A 17,182-nucleotide genomic window follows, 5' to 3' on the forward strand; every position below is an offset into this window, starting at 1 on the left:
CATTTTTTCTTTAGTTTTTAATATCCAGTACAATACCCCCCTTTTTAAAGTTGTGAAATGAATTCTCTGATAATGCCTAGCCTAAAAAGAAATGTAATAAAATATTCTGTAATTCTTTCTAAAATCCTCCCCCTTCAGCACTTCTTATGACTTTAAATCTTTGTTTCATTTTAGCTCATGAAGTTATATGGGGGGCTCTTGTCTTATATTAATATGCAGACTTTTTCTGACAAGCTTAATGAATATTTTCATAACTTATTTTGAAATATCTGTTTTTCCAAGGCAAGGATTCCCAATCGTTTCAATTTTTAAGTATTTAATCATTTAGGATTTAGTTAAGGCCATTGACCTCATTTGAATTTAAACTTGCATTAAGCGTAATTTCATTGTTGGTATATTTCAAAACCAGATAAAATTATTGCTCAGGGCAATATGACATATTTATAAGCCAGACACAAAAGATATGTTTCAAAACATATTTTGGGGCTTCCCTGGTGGCGCAGTGGTTGAGAGTCCGCCTGCTGATGCAGGGGACATGGGATTGTGCCCCAGTCCGGGAAGATCCCCATGCCGCGGAGCGGCTGGGCCCGTGAGCCATGGTTGCTGGGCCTGCGCGTCGGGAGCCTGTTCTCCGCAACGGGAGAAGCCACAGCAGTGAGAGGCCCGCGTACCGCAAAACAAACAAACAAACAAACAAACATATTTTGTTCTCGATAATATTTGGAGGAAAAAGTACTACAAGCAAGCTTGCACCTGTGCTTTCTGTTCATGATGATTTTTAAAAATGTGTGTTGCTTTCAAACTTGCTCTTTTAGCCCTGATAATCTGGATCATGTGGAGAATGCAGCTTCTGGAAGTGGACCACCCGCTAGGGGTCGCTCAGCAGTTACAAGAAGGCACAAGTTTGATTTAGCTGCTCGAACATTGCTAGCAAGAGCAGGTAAGTGTATGTTTCACATCCTTCTCTTGGTGAAAGTATTACATAGTTTGTTTATATTTTAAAGTAAATGTAAAAGCAACATTAAAGAAGATGTAAACTAATGATACTAAGTATTCAGTACCTCCACATTAAAAGAGCAACTATTTGCATATTACTTTCTATGCATTTATATAATTTTACATAATTTAAATCACAGCATACATTCATAGATTTATTTTTAAGTTCCCTCTGGGTGAAGAAGGCTATACTGGTCACTTGTAAATATTGAGAAATTTCATAAATGCTCTCTCTGCCCTCAAAATACTTATAATTTAAGAAGTGAAGATGCATGTTTAAGGCATCACTGATGAGAAGGAGCTAGAAAGAGCACTGTGCCAAAGTAGGCACTGGCTTTTCTGATGTACTTTGTGAATTTTAGGGCTTCACTACTAGGTAAGGCCCAGATAAGCAAAGATATATTTTTTCATTACCTTAGTAAATATTTTTTTTTCTTAGTAAATATTTTTAAGATTATGTTCTGGGCATGTGAAATTTAAATTATAGGGAATATATTTTCCAAACTAAAATCTGGAATATGTCATTTGTCAAAACAGAGTTTAATCTTTGAACTATTAAAACGTAAATAATGATTCAGTAATTTATGGAAACAGAAAAACTGAGACTGTCTTAGAACATATAGGATGTGTATTTAATATTTAATGAAAGCGACTGACAAAAAAAAAAACTAAAAGGATAATAACAGCCCATATTTATTGAGTGTTCTTCTATATAACAAACATTATGAAATATTTTACATAGATTATCTTATTTAAACCTGTCAGCAGCTCTGCAAGGGATGAATACTATTATCCCCATTTCACAGAAGAGGAATATATATATATATATATGTTAGGTAAAGTTTTATGTCTGTGGTTTGGAATCCAATAAGTCAGCTGAGGTAGGCTCTCACCTGCATTGTATGGCAGTTAAGAACTGGCAAAATATTCAGAATTATTTTATACATGCAAATAAAATGCCTTTCTTGTTTTGTTCTGAGCGGGGTTATACCGCTCTGTGCAGGCCCATAGGAATCAAAGTCGGAGAGAAGGAATATCTTTGCAACAAGACCCAGGGGCATTGTATGACTTTAATTTAGATGAGGAATTGGAAATTGATCTTGATGATGAAGCGATGGAAGCTATGTTTGGACAAGACCTGACCAGTGACAACGATATTCTGGGAATGTGGATCCCAGAGGTACTGGATTGGCCTACCTGGGTGTGTGTGACTGCAGCGGGGGCTGCTCTGACTTATTTTCCTGCCCTCCTGTTCATACAGCTTACTAATAACAGCATTTCCTAGAGTTGTAACACTCGGAAAAGTCTGACATCTCATCCTAAAGTTTGGGGCTTTAACACTTGAGGTTACTTTGATACCTACAAACTAGTAAGAAAAAGTCTCTCTTGTTGCTTTCTCTGTGCGATTTTATTGCTTCTCTCCCCAGACTAGATGAATAGAGCCGTGCTGTGATAATTTGATTTCTGATATCAAAGATAGATTACAAAATAGGCATCAGGTCCCAGTCAGCTCTGCTGGGTGTTTAACATGGCTACTGTGCTTACCTTGCTATCTGAATGCATGCTCTTCTTCTTTATAGGTTCTATTTAATCACTGTAATGCCTCATTCTAGGAACCAGTGCCACCTAGATCTTGTAAATGCCTCCATCCAAGGGCAGGGTACATGATGGGTTTGTATGTTTACATTGTTTAGCATTACACTTTTTGTAGCAGGGAAACTGAGAAGTTCACAGGTATAAGTTCTATAGGAAAGAGCATATACCATATTATGTTAATAAGATAAATGAATCCAAATGACTTCTTAGAAATTCAGAAAATAGATATGCATGTTATGGTCAGATGAAAGTAGTTTTCATTGGAGGGATTTTAAATCATTTGAGATGGGGCAGATTGTCATTTTTATTAATAACTTTTTTCTCAGTAGGATAGTCAGTTACTTTTATTGTCACTTACTAGTGTGAGGAAGGGGCAAAGAACACCTTCAGACTGTGTGATCTGGATTTTAATTTGAAAGAACTTCGTTATATAGCCTTGATGAACATCTTGCAAATATTCCAGCATATGTAAACAAAGTTGTTAATTTAATATAATAAATGATGTTTTTTACCTCTTCTTAGTTTTATGTTAACTTGACTAATAATTTGATATGAAATTATTTTGTGCAGCATGTTTGTGAGTCTGAAGACAGGGAAGAAGTGGTGGTATGTGAACTGTGTGAGTGCAGTGTTGTCAGCTTCAATCAGCACATGAAGAGAAATCACCCAGGCTGTGGGCGCAGTGCAAACCGCCAGGGCTATCGCAGCAACGGCTCCTATGTGGATGGCTGGTTCGGTGGTGAATGTGGGAGTGGAAATCCATACTACCTGCTATGTGGCAGCTGCAGGGAAAAGTACTTAGCCCTGAAGACCAAATCCAAGGCAACAAGTTCTGAAAGGTACCTTGAAATTGGATAGATAACCATACCCTCTGATCGAAGTATATAAAGTATCTCTCATTAAGACATGGGAATTGTAGCTTTTTTTATGTGAGGAGTAAACTTTAACCTTTGCTTTATAAAGACCTATGATTGCTGAATTGGGGACAAGGATGAGGGAGGTGGAAGAATTCAAGTTCCTGCCAGAGGTGGGAGCCTGTAGTCTGGGAACAGTGGTATGGCCTCAGGTTCTTCACCGGAGCTTGACTGTGTTAACCTTTAATTTGTTGTCAAGTTGCGAGTGGGACCCTTGCTTTACCCTTCAGGAGGCTTATGTTCAATTTTTTTCTTTGGTGTTTCTCACCATAGTTTTGACATCTTAAGGTCTTTTTTCTTGATGAAAAATATAGACTGTTTAGATTAAATGAGCTTCCATGAAAATATTACTTCTTTATACCCTTGAATAGCAACTGTTTGCTATTGAGTAGGGTTTTTGCCCTTATTGTCAACTATTAAAGTCTTTAAGATGTTCTGGAATAGGTTTTGATTAAAAGCCTTATGTAGGTAACCTAGAAACCTCCCCAGTATTTTGGTAAAATAGTCACTTAATACCAATAGTTTTTATTACATTAGCCCATAACATGAAACACACTTTTTGAATTTTGCGTTGCTTTATTAATGACTTTTTAAAATGTCCTAATGACATAATTGGCACTTTGGGGCACTAACTGTTTTATATAAAAACACAATGTTCTTCGTGTTTGGTGCAGGTACAAGGGACAAGCTCCAGATCTAATTGGCAAGCAGGACAGTGTGTATGAAGGTAGTTGTTGTGAGAGCTTCTTTATTTCACATGTATTTTTGTATGTACCTTCTGCTTAACATCTGTTACTAAAACTTACCTTCATGTGTTTGTTTGTATTTATGTACATGTTAACTTAAACTTGCCCCCAAAAGTTCAAGATAGTTTGGTAGCAACAGCCCTAGTTTTAAAAGTCAAAGGAAAAAGACCTGGGTCCTAATACTAGCTTTGCCACAGAATGTTAATTTCAGGTGGCATACATATTTCTTCAAAGTAGGGAAAGTATGTAGTACATTTTGAATTTCCATCCTAATTGAGGAAAATAAAAGATAAAAAATTGAAGTGAGCATCAGTTTATCTGGAGCATTCATTTGTTTGAAGTAACTCATTTCCTAATGATTATGGACAGGGTCAAGAACTTTTTGTTGGCCCCATAACAATATTTTTTGTTAGTTGAAACCTCCATTACCAACTGTAACATGTGCTTTTGGTTTAAATGGATTTGACTGCTCTGCCTCCCTTTCCCTTAGTCTCACTCTAACTCAGGAGTGCAGTTTGGTTGGGTCACCAGGAGATGGTGCCGTAGTTCATTTTGTAGGCGCTCGGCTTTCAGTCCATCTGCATTTTAGACATATCTCACAATAACCATTGCCAGCAGAGTTATTTCATGTTTATATTCACATACCATACACTTCTTTATTTAAATTCCAGAAGACTGGGACATGTTGGATGTTGATGAAGAGGAAAAGCTGACGGGTGAAGAAGAGTTTGAATTACTCGCTGGACCACTTGGTTTAAACGACCGCCGCATTGTACCAGAACCAGTCCAGTTCCCTGACAGTGATCCATTGGGAGCATCAGTAGCAATGGTAACAGCGACCAACAGTATGGAAGAGACTCTGATGCAAATAGGTAAACTTGAAATGCTGATTGGCATGGATTTTATAGAGTCTATATTAATTTGCTTCTTAGAAAAGTAAATAATAATAAGGTAAAGGTTAATAATAATAAGGGTTCAACATTTCCTATCCCATCAAGTATCTTTAGCCAGTTATTCTAATGTTTTGAATCTCTAGTATAATATTAAGTTTCTGATATTTTCTTTTTATAAAATATTGAAGTGATAAAAAGAAAATTTATAAAATGTAGGGGGTTTTTTGTTTGTTTTAAACTTTGTGTTAAGAGAAACCTGGAAATGAATAAAAACCATTTTGCAGTATTTTTTAATTTCGGTGTGAGGGTATGGTAACTTTTTGCTGTATGGAATACTAAATAAAGAATTGGCGCGGGCTTCCCTGGTGGCGCAGTGGTTGAGAGTCCGCCTGCCGATGCAGGGGACACGGGTTCGTGCCCCAGTCTGGGAAGATCCCACATGCCGCGGAGCGGCTGGGCCCGTGAGCCATGGTCGCTGAGCCTGCGCGTCCGGAGCCTGTGCTCCACAACGGGAGAGGCCACAACGGTGAGAGGCCCGCATACCGCAAAAAACAAAAAAAAAAAAACAAAAAAAAAAAAAAAAAAAAAAGAATTGGCGCAGTACTGGTGACTCAGCCCTTTATGTGTACTCAAAGCATATTTTAAAAACTATATCTTTACTATATTTGTTAATATCAGTAGAAGTGATACATGAGCAAAAATAAATAAAACCAAAAAAATTTAAGAATCATATTTTTCCTATAATAGATTATTGACTTAGAAATGTCCATTTCTCCCAAGCAATTTTCTGTATAACAAAGTTCCAGATGAGCAAAACACATTGATTTGCTTTATTTCCTGGTAGCCTAGAACCTAGGTAGAATGGAAAATTTTTTCAGTAGTCCGGCTATTTTTTTTCTTACCTTCTTATAAACTAAGCAAAATGTTATTTTTTTCAGGTTGCCATGGCTCTGTAGAAAAGAGTTCCTCCGGGAGAATAACATTAGGTGAACAGGCAGCTGCCTTAGCAAACCCTCATGACCGGGTTGTGGCTTTAAGGAGAGTGACTGCTGCTGCTCAGGTTCTTCTGGCCAGAACCATGGTCATGAGAGCTCTGTCTCTTCTCTCAGTCAGGTAAGTGTTATCTTGTGTCAAAAGATGTTAAGTTAGCTTCTAATATGTATTAGACAGGAGTCTGGTATTGTTTGGGAGGATAGAAGTTTTAGAAACTTGAATAGCTACTGTTGAATGAAAGAAGTTAGACATAGTCATCATTATTATTCATTCATTAATTAATTCAGTCAGTCAGTCAGTCATTCAGTTAATGCTTAGCTCTTTTTAGGTAGAAAATATTGCCGTTATAGTAACTGAGTAAACTGAAAATTTTATTTTATTATCTGAAATGGGAAACCAAGGCTGTTGATCCATTTGGTGTAGGGTAAAACTAAAAGGTTGAGTGAGTTTTTTTGCAGAGTTTACCAACTGTGTAGCTAAGTCAGCCTGTATATTCCATCATGGAGACTCTTGCTATGCTCATGCTGTGGAGCATAATGTTAAAAAAGGGAAGAGTGCCAAGAATACGTAAAAGACATCCATTTAGGAAATGATTAAGTAGGGGTATTTAACAGTAAATCATGAAGAAAGAAGGACCCTGAAAGAAGAACTCAAAGTTTAGATGAGGACTTCCCTGGTGGCACAGTGGTTAAGAATCCGCCTGCCAATGCAGGGGACATGGGTTCGAGCCCTGGTCCGGGAAGATCCCACATGCCGCGGAGCAACTAAGCCCGTGTGCCACAACTACTGAGCCTGTGCTCTAGAGCCTGTGAACCGCAACTACTGAGCCTGCGCTCTAGAGCCCATGAACCACAACTACTGAGCCTGCGCTCTAGAGCCCGCAAGCCACAGCTACTGAAGCCTGCGCACCTAGAGCCCATGCTCCGCAACACAAGAAACCACCGCAATGAGAAGCCCGTGCACCACAACGAAGAGTAGCCCCCGCTCGCCGCAACTAGAGAAAGCCTGAGCGCCACAATGAAGACCCAACACAGCCAAAAATAAATAAACAAATTTTAAAAAATTGATATTTAAAAAAATACTTAGATGAGACTGTATGGGGTTGGCTTAAGACTAGACAGTTCGGACTGTGGAAAATGAAGTTCAGAAACTGACTCACACGTGTAGATAAACATTTGATTTATGACAGTGCTTACATTACAGAGCAGTGAGGAAAGGATGGTCTTTTCCGTAACTTGGGCTAGGTCAGATGGTTTATTCACTTAAGGAAAAAAAATGAGTCTTGGCCCCAACCTCAAACTATATAAAGCAAGTATTTCCAAGTGGCTCTTAGGTCTAAATGTGAAATGTAAATCAATAAAGTTTCTATAAGATAACAGAGGAAGATTTTATTCTTGATATTGGAACAACCAGAGATTTCTTAAGCAAGTCACAAAAGACATTCACTTTAAGGAAAACAATTGATAAATTGGACTACATTAAAAAAGAACTTCTGTTTAGCAAGTCATTTAGGAAGTAAAAAGGCAAAAAAGTTAAAGGAAAAAAAAAAACACTGAATGGGAGATGATCTTAGCAATGCATATAACCAACAAAATATGTAAAGAATTCTTATAAACCAGTAAGAGAAAGACAGACAACCCAAAAGAAAAATGGACATAATGACAAAAGAGGCTCTCAAAGTGGCCAAGAAACATGAACAATGAGATGTTCAGTCACATTAGTCTTCAGAGAAATGAAAATGAAAACCCCATGAGATACTACTACACAGCCATCAGAATGGCTAAAATTTAAAAGACTAGGGGGAAAAAAGTGATCATGACGGTGTGGAACACTTAGAACTCTCATACACTGTTGGTGAGAAAATAAATTGAGACAGTTACTTTGGAAGACTCTTTGATAGTACCAACTAAAGGTGAATATTAGCATACTCTGTGACCCAGAAAAACACTTCTGGGTATATATCCAACAGAAATGCTTACATATGTGCACCCAAAGACATAAGCAAGGACATTTATAGCAGTACTATTCATAATAGCTCCATGCTCTCATCTGTATGGATAAATGAATTGTGCTTAATTTCATTTATACGGGCATATCTTTTTTTATTGTGCTTCGCAGATATTACATTTTTTTTTTTTACGAATTGAAGGTTTGTGGCAACCCTGTGTTGGGCAAGTCTATTGGCACCATTTTTCCAACAGCATTTGCTCACTTCATGTCTCTATGTCACATTTTAGTAATTCTTGCAATATTTCAAGCTTTTCCATTATTATTTGTCATGGTGATCTGTGATCAGTGATCTTTGATGTTACTATTACAAAAAGATTTCTGACGGCTCAGATGATGGTTAACATTATTTTTAAATTAAGGTATGTATATTGTTCTTTTTTAAAAAATAAGTTTATTTATTTTTGGCTGCGTTTGGTCTTCGTTGGCTGCATGCGGGCTTTCTCTAGTTGCAACGAGCGGGGGCTACTCTTCATTGCGGTGCGCGAGCTTCTCCTTGCGGTGGCTTCTCGTTGCGGAGCACGGACTATAGGCTCGCGAGCTTCAGTAGTTGTGGCACACGGGCTCAGTAGTTGTGGCTCGCGGGCTCTAGAGCACAAGCTCAGTAGTTGTGGCACAGGAGCTTAGTTGCTCCACGGCTTGTGGGATCTTCCCGGACCAGGGCTCAAATCCATGTCCCCTGTATTGGCAGGTGGATTCTTAACCACTGCACTACCAGGGAAGTCCCTGTACATTGTTCTTTTAGGCTTAATGCTGTTGCACACTTAACAGACTACAGTGTAGTGTAAACATGACTTTTATATGCACTGGGAAACCAAAAATACTTGTGTGACTTTCTTTATTGCAATATTTATTTTATTGTGATGCTCTGGAACTGAACCCGAACATCTCCACAGTATGCCTCTGTGTCAATGAAAATGAATAACTGCTGCTGTAATGCAACAACGTGGATGAATCTTACAAGCATAATGCTGAGTAAAAGCAGCCAGACAGAAGAGAATACATACTTTATCATTCTATTTATATGAAGTTCAGAAACAGGCAAAACTGGTTTATGGCCTTAAAAAGTTGGAATAGTGGTTAGTTTTGAAGGCCTAGAGACTGAGGAGGGCCCAAGCAGTCTTCTGGGGTATTGGTAATATTCTGTTTCTTGATCTGGAAGGTGGTTACATAGGTTTGTTCAGTTTGTGAAAATTCATGATTTGTAAACATTTCTGTAAGTTATACTTTGGTAATTCAGGTATACTTAAGTATGTCAATATTTATTAAAATAAAAAAGTTTCAGAGCAGTTTCCAGCTTACATAATAGTTTTGGACATGTCTAAGGACTTGTATGACTAGTGATAGTGCAGCTTGCCTTTTATTTTGGTTGTTGGTGCTATGGATGATATGTGGGGCTCCAGATGGTCCCTTAAATTTATTTTCTTTATGCATCTAAAGTGTTTTCCTTTCCTGGCAGTGGTTCCAGTTGTAGCCTGGCTGCTGGTCTTGAATCTCTGGGACTTACAGATATCCGCACGTTGGTTCGATTAATGTGCTTGGCTGCAGCAGGGAGAGCTGGCCTCTCCACCAGCCCTTCCGCCATGGCAAGCACTTCAGAACGCTCACGAGGTGGGCACAGCAAGGCCAACAAGCCCATTTCTTGCCTGGCCTATCTGAGCACAGCAGTGGGATGTCTAGCATCAAACACTCCTAGTGCTGCAAAACTCCTGGTGCAGTTGTGTACACAGGTAGGATAGTTTTCAGTGCTTTTCTTATTGCATTGCTTATTTCCAGCCAATTCTTAAAGAACCTTTTGAGATAAAATCTTCTTTTTGTTCCAAAATTATATGTAAAGATTAAACCTGTTTGTTCTGATTGCCTCTTCAGAACTTGATTTCTGCTGCAACAGGGGTAAATCTTACCACGGTCGATGATCCAATTCAGCGAAAGTTTCTACCTAGCTTTCTCCGAGGAATTGCTGAAGAGAATAAGCTTGTAACCTCCCCAAATTTTGTTGTAACTCAGGCCCTTGTGGCATTACTAGCAGACAAAGGGGCCAAACTGAGACCTAATTATGATAAATCAGAAGTTGAAAAGAAAGGTAAGTTTCATACGATTTAAATATACAGTCTTTTAATCAATTTGATATGTTTTTGCATTGTTGTATGTGATGAATTACATAACATCATATATACTTATTAAGTTAGATCATAAGAAAAGTGCATGGATACTTTTTCATTGTGCCTGGAAACAAATATTAGAAAATGTACCAAATAAGTCTTGGTTTGATTAGATTATTTTATTAGATTATGGTTTGGGTCACCATAGATAATAATCCTGGTAGGCTTCCTGAATATAATTTATATAAAGTAGTGCTATTTTTTTCTTTGTCTTAAGATGATACAATTTGAAGGGACTACTTAAACACAGTACTTACCCTTCTCTTCATCAGGACCATTTGGCCAAGAGAGATGGGCTTTTGGATCTATCAGTGCATTCCCTTGACTGGCTATTAAGATCACTTTTTTTAAAAATTTATTTATTTTTCATTTATTTATTTTTGGCTGGACCGGGTCTTCGTTGCTGTGCAGACTTTCTCTAGTTGCTGCACGTGGGGGCTACTCTTCGTTGCAGTGCACGGGCTTCTCATTGTGGTGGCTTCTCTTGTTGCAGAGCACGGGCTCTAGGTGCACGGCCTTCAGTAGTTGTGGCTCGCGGGCTCAGTAGTTGTGGCTCACGGGCTCTAGAGTGCAAGCTCAGTAGTTGTGGCGCATGGACTTAGTTGCTCCATGGCATGTGCGATCTTCCCGGACCAGGGCTCGAACCCATATCCCCTGCATTGGCAGGCAGATTCTTAACCACTGCGCCACCAGGGAAGTCCCTAAGATCACTTTTGAAAAGCAAAAGCCAAACTCTTATTCTTCAGGGCATGCTTCCTCTGCCCTGGCTTTAAAATGATTTCTGCTGCATTCTCAGTCGGTGTATCCTTAGAGCAAAGACTATTGATTAGTGTATATAAATGTACATTTGCAGTGAATCAGATTTAATATAGAATTTGATGTGAGATAAATGCTTTATACCTTGTATGCATATCTTAGTGAAATGATTGCTTGAAAAAGTGCTAATTCTTAAAAGATAGTTTAACCCATTTTTGTTTGTTCACCACCAACCAGCTCTCACCTGGGCATCATTTCATTGTTTTGTTTAAGCAGGTTTAACTGCCCAATTGTATGCCCATCCTTCCTATGATCCTTCTGCTGTAGGCCCTCTGGAGCTGGCTAACGCCTTGGCAGCCTGCTGCCTCTCCTCCAGGCTATCCTCACAGCATAGGCAATGGGCTGCTCAACAGCTTGTGCGCACTCTTGCTGCACATGACCGCGACAACCAAACTACTCCACAGACACTCGCTGATATGGGAGGAGATCTCAGAAAATGCTCCTTTATCAAGTTGGAGGCTCATCAAAACAGAGTATGTATTTTGACCCCCAAGTGTGTCGATCACCTTATGTAAGATAAAATAGTTTCTCCTCTTCTCCAAGAGCTTAAAGTTCAGATCATGGGTGTGTGTCTCTCTTTCTGTCTCTCTCTTACATACTCACACACACACAAGCTAAATTATCAGTTATTTGTCTGGTAGGTAACCAACTCTCCTTTCTCTACATGTGTGTGTTGTATACTATATGATATAATATTATACAAATGGGAAAATCAGATGGGAGATGAGAAGAAAACCAAAGGTATAGCCTCACAAAAGATGAGGGTTTATACATGCAGGAAAAGAAGCAATTGGTCTCCCTGTTTTAGTTTAGTTTTTAGGAGCCCACTGGGCTCCTGAGCAGTGACAAGGGTAGTTTAGGAAATGAAGACTGACCCGTATTTTACCAATTTAATCATTTCTTAGTCTGTGTAATTAGTTTTATAGAACATGCTGAATATTTCCATTTTATTGAATTAAATAAATGTTTTTTAATTAAATAAGCATGTTTAGTAAAGATTGTGAACAGGTCTAAGGTAACTCAGATGAGTTTGGGCATAGTACTTCAAAGCTATACTTCAAATAGGTATATATTTACAAGCCGGTTAGAAAAGAATGAAGACTATGCATGTTGTTTTATAACATGGATACTTTTCTTTTACAATTTCATGGTAGATTTTTTTTTTAATTTGATAGAACTCTTTCAAATTATAGAATCATTTGAATTAAAACTTGCTCAAATATTGCTGGACTTTTAATCTTTTCTAGGTAATGACTTGTGTTTGGTGTAATAAAAAAGGACTCTTGGCTACAAGTGGCAATGATGGCACCATCCGGGTGTGGAATGTCACCAAGAAGCAGTATTCACTGCAACAGACCTGTGTGTTCAACAGATTGTGAGTACTGACATTAGCTCTCTTGGGTAACATTTAAAAATAAGACAATCCTGGGCTTCCCTGGTGGCGCAGTGGTTGAGAGTCCGCCTGCTGATGCAGGGGACACAGGTTCGTGCCCTGGTCCAGGAGGATCCCACATGCCGCGGAGCGGCTGGGCCCATGAGCCATGGCCGCTGAGCCTGCGCGTCCGGAGCCTGTGCTCCGCAATGGGAGAGGCCACAACAGTGAGAGGCCCGCGTACCGCAAAAAAAAGACAATCCTAAACATGCTTCATCTTGGTTGTGTTAGTGTACTCAAATTGTCACTAAAATTTTTTACAACTTTTTCTCTTAGAACAGTCTCCAGTGTTTTTTTTTTTAATTTGCAAGATAGTAATTTAGAAAATAAAAATACTGTCAATATCTGTCAGCTTACTCAAAATTAAATCAAGGTCTACTATGCCAGCATTATAAATCTTCAATTCTATAAAACAGTAGGCTAATTTTCCATCATTCTTCAAGGATTATTTAGGAATTAGGGTAATGATATTTTTTCTGTAGCACAGTGTAGCATCTTTTATATTTTTATAGCTAGCTATAAAACTTCCCTAGCTATTAGGCAAACAAGAGTCAGTGTGCTCTGAGTAATAACCATATGTATAACCCATATGGAACCAGAATACTTTTGTTGACAAATTATGTACTACATTAAATGATCAGTTGTCTAAGTATTACTCTTTTGTAATTCTACATTTTTCACATTATGACAAACACTAGCAATTATGTGATTGTCAAATACTGCTAGCCAGGCTTTTAAAATGTAAAAGCTTTTGATCTGCGTTTATGTACTATAGTCTATATAAAACGCTTATTTTAAGGTTTAGGATTTAGTTTACTTTGTGATGATGGGGATTAGAATTCCATACATATCTGTTATATTCTAGGGAAGGTGATGCTGAGGAAAGCCTGGGATCACCTAGTGATCCAAGTTTCTCACCTGTTTCCTGGAGTATCAGTGGCAAATATCTAGCTGGGGCTTTGGAAAAGATGGTGAATATCTGGCAAGTTAATGGTAAGAGTCACATAAATATTAGTAAACTACTGAAGCTACTTTTTAAAAAAAAAGCCTTTCTCTTAGCCTTCTAAGTCCAAATATTGGCTTCCCTTCACCTTGAATCTCACAATCTGTTCATCAACTGTGAAAATCTATGCATAGTATGGTTTAAATTAAAGAGAAAGTGTTCATTTCCTGACTTTTCCTTCTAGGAGTTTCAATTAACCTGGTAGTTGTAAACTAAAAATTCTTTCTATGTACCACTCAGCATTCAGGGTAGGATTTGAGGAGAAGTAGCAATCACTGCATTTTTAGCTATGTATTCTTTTGAATCACCTGAAATATTTCTATTAATTTTATCTGTTTCACAGGGACAAACTCTTGTTAATTTTTAATAACCTCTCTGGAAAGTAAAAATTATTATTGTAATCTTGGGCTTACCAGCACTTTTGTTTGCTTTTGCATGTTTGGGTAATAGCTGTTCTATTTTGTACATTTGAAGGAACAGCTAGCCTTAACTGTAGGTAAATTTTATATATTAATTTGGTTTTCAGTAATTATTAGGAAAGGACTTAAGTGTTTGACATTTGTATGTTGATTATTTTCCTTTATTCTTTCTCCTATAAAGCGATCATTTTTGTCATATTAATAGTTACAGAAAAGCTATGAATTTGATAATCATATGTAGTATATAAATGAAGGATCTTGCCTTGCAGTCTTACTCATTAGTAGGCTATTATGAAATTGGGGACTGCTTTGAGTGTATTAAATTAGATAGTACGTATTTTTGTTCTTGTTATTGTTTTTAAGAATTAAGTGACAACTAGTTAACATTTTCTCCCTCTTTAGGAGGAAAAGGGTTAGTAGATATTCAGCCTCACTGGGTATCTGCCCTGGCTTGGCCAGAAGAGGGTCCATCCTTAGCCTGGTCAGGAGAATCTCCAGAATTATTGTTGGTGGGACGGATGGATGGATCTCTAGGACTGATTGAAGTTGTTGATGTATCCACCATGCACCGTCGAGAATTGGAGCATTGCTATCGAAAGGATGGTAAGTGACTGGAATTGTGTCTGGTTGAGAAAGTGTTCCCCCCAGTCAAATAGATTTACTTTTTTGGCATATGCTGAGTAAATACTACTTTTGGTTTTGTTTTCTAAATCGTTCAGTTGGTATTTCATTTTAGTTAGTTACTAAGTTGAAAGATATTTCTTTGTCAACCCCTACCACACATCACTGCCAAAATAAGATCTAAATTAGTCATTTATCCTTTGTGCAAGTGTCTGAACACTTCTAGTGGGCTCTAGGTCTCTCTAGAAAGTTAAGAATGTCCAAGAGGAAAAAGATAATAATCATTGATGGAGATGAAATTGTTAACAAATGGGTAAAATTAAGGAAACAGGGGGAAGAGGAGAAGGGGAGGGAAGTTCCTGATTTAAGAAGTCATAGCAGGAAGCCTACTTTTACTTATTTTCTCACTATCTTCCTTTTGGATGGCTAGTCATCTTACTAGATAGTTTTTATTATATGTTTTCGGGGAATAGGATATCTCGAAGATCCCAGGCACAGCCATGCAGTTTCGAGGCCTGGAGGACAGCACGCTTGCTTCTCAGATGTCTGAGAGGAAAGCTCGCCCTCTCTTCTCTTCTCTCTCAGCATGAAGGGTGCACTGCCCAGTTAGCAATCCCTGTCCTCCCCTGACAGCCCACGGCTCCTTTTTATTCACAGAGTAATGCTAATGTCATTACTCTCAGTTTCTGTCTTCTGCGAATACTGGGGATCCTCCAGAAACATGTCATCTCCATCACTACAAGTCAATATTCATTTGCTTTCTTCAAGGTCCATAGCCCTTGTCTGATAGTATTGTAGGGTCTCTTGCAGAGGCGGGGGGTGGCTGTGGCTCATTGTGGGGACAGAGACACGGGCAGCAGCAGTTCTGGGGAGTACGCACTGGCCTGAGCCCTCCTGGTGGCTGCCATTTTCTTACCCAGTTCTTTTTTAAATAGATAATACCATCATAGGGTTCAAAAAATTTTAAGTTTAAAAAGGTATACAGTAGGGAATTCCCTGGCGGTTCAGTGGTTAGGACTCCACGCTTCCACTGCAGGGGGCACGGGTTTGATCCCTGGTCAGGGAACTAAGATCCCACACGCCGCATGGTGCAGCAAAACAATAAATAAATAAAAAGGCATACAGTAAAAAGTCTTTCTCACATCTGCTCAGCTCCCATGTCCCCATTCTACTCCACAGATACTGTTTTTTACTTCTTTTGTAGCCTTCCAGTGTTACATATACTTAAAGAAACAAGTATGAATATAGCTTGTTAGAATATAACATGTTTGTTAGAATATTGAAACACACTGAATAGGCAATATTAAGCAAAAGAAGGGACAGGAAATTTTTTTTTCTAAGAGTTGGATTATTTCACTTCTCAGTTTCATGGTAGATTCTGGTCCAAAAGGAAAGAACCTTATACAGTGACTTAAAATCAGCAAGGGAATTCAGTTTTTGTCTCTGTTTTTCTTTTTTTTTTTTTGTACACGGGCCTCTCACTGTTGTGGCCTCTCCCATTGCGGAGCACAGGCTCCGGACGTGCAGGCTCAGTGGCCATGGCTCACAGGCCTAGCCGCTCCGCGGCACGCAGGATCTTCCCGGACTGGGGCACGAACCCGTGTCCCCTGCATCAGCAGGCGGACTCTAATCCACTGCGCCACCAGGGAAGCCCTGTCTCTGTTTTTCAGTAACCACTTCAAAAGAATGAAAGATTAAAAAATGAGGTACTCCTCGTCATTTACAAATAACACTTTTAAAGTGGGTTACATGGAATCCCAGCTGTAAGCTTACAGTTTGTCTAAATGTGTTAAAGAGATGTTTGTAAACTTACTTGCAGTGGTTGTAGAGGTATATATTTGTTGCAAAGTCTCTGTCTTTTAAGGGAGACAATGACAAATAAGTCTCTCTTATTTTCTTTTTAAAATTTTTATTTTGTTCTATCATGTTAGTGTCTGTAACTTGCATTGCTTGGTTCAGTGAAGACAGACCATTTGCAGTGGGATATTTTGATGGAAAATTGTTATTGGGAACAAAGGAACCGCTTGAGAAAGGAGGCATTGTTCTAATTGATGCACATAAGGTAAAGCATGTTTACCTGATGGTTGCTTTTTCTTGTTTTATACTGTAGTATTGCTTGATACTAGTTTCTCAAAGAACTTTTTTATATCAGTCACTTACGATTTAATATTCTATTGTTATACAAAGTCTTTGGACCATGTATATAAATGGAAAAGTCTGTGTAAGAAAGCCATTGAACTAAGAAAGGGGTAAAACCAAAACAGTGAATTAGGATTACCCTTGGAACACCCCCTGTCAGAGTACCTCCCACTAATGCTAGAAATTCCATCTATGAAGAATGGTTCCTTTGCCTTAAACAGAGGTTGTCAGTTCAGATGCTTATGGGGCCATCTAGGCAAGTAACATAAATGCATGAAGCCAGGAGCTGGAAGGTGGAAGGAGGGCAAAAAAAACAAAGTTAGAAGAACCCAATGATGACAACCATATAAACACAAGACATGTCCCAGATTCTCATAGTATTAGCTGTTTTTGGTGTAAGAGATGCTTTTTTTTAAAAGTCTCTTGTTTTTCATATTTTAATGAT

General features: G+C 38.4%; 1 protein-coding gene across 15 annotated transcripts in view; it reads left to right on the top strand.

Annotated features, from left to right (window-relative positions):
- Positions 1-17,182, top strand: part of HERC1 (HECT and RLD domain containing E3 ubiquitin protein ligase family member 1) — a 214,636-nt gene that overhangs the window by 152,955 nt on the left and 44,499 nt on the right. For 12 of the 15 annotated variants that reach the window (XM_079914124.1, XM_079914122.1, XM_079914121.1 and 9 more), the window contains 13 exons: positions 816-940; positions 1,977-2,197; positions 3,163-3,431; positions 4,181-4,233; positions 4,924-5,124; positions 6,084-6,258; positions 9,605-9,875; positions 10,015-10,228; positions 11,340-11,596; positions 12,371-12,498; positions 13,421-13,548; positions 14,380-14,580; positions 16,530-16,660. In XM_079914124.1, coding sequence (XP_079770250.1) covers positions 816-940; positions 1,977-2,197; positions 3,163-3,431; positions 4,181-4,233; positions 4,924-5,124; positions 6,084-6,258; positions 9,605-9,875; positions 10,015-10,228; positions 11,340-11,596; positions 12,371-12,498; positions 13,421-13,548; positions 14,380-14,580; positions 16,530-16,660 — 2,374 coding nt within the window. The remainder of the gene's footprint in view (positions 1-815; positions 941-1,976; positions 2,198-3,162; positions 3,432-4,180; positions 4,234-4,923; positions 5,125-6,083; positions 6,259-9,604; positions 9,876-10,014; positions 10,229-11,339; positions 11,597-12,370; positions 12,499-13,420; positions 13,549-14,379; positions 14,581-16,529; positions 16,661-17,182) is intronic. The other 3 variants (XM_079914115.1, XM_079914117.1, XM_079914127.1) reach the window with 2 other exon arrangements.

This window comes from Stenella coeruleoalba, assembly GCF_951394435.1.
Source record: "Stenella coeruleoalba genome assembly, chromosome: 2".
Classification (NCBI taxonomy): domain Eukaryota; kingdom Metazoa; phylum Chordata; class Mammalia; order Artiodactyla; family Delphinidae; genus Stenella; species Stenella coeruleoalba.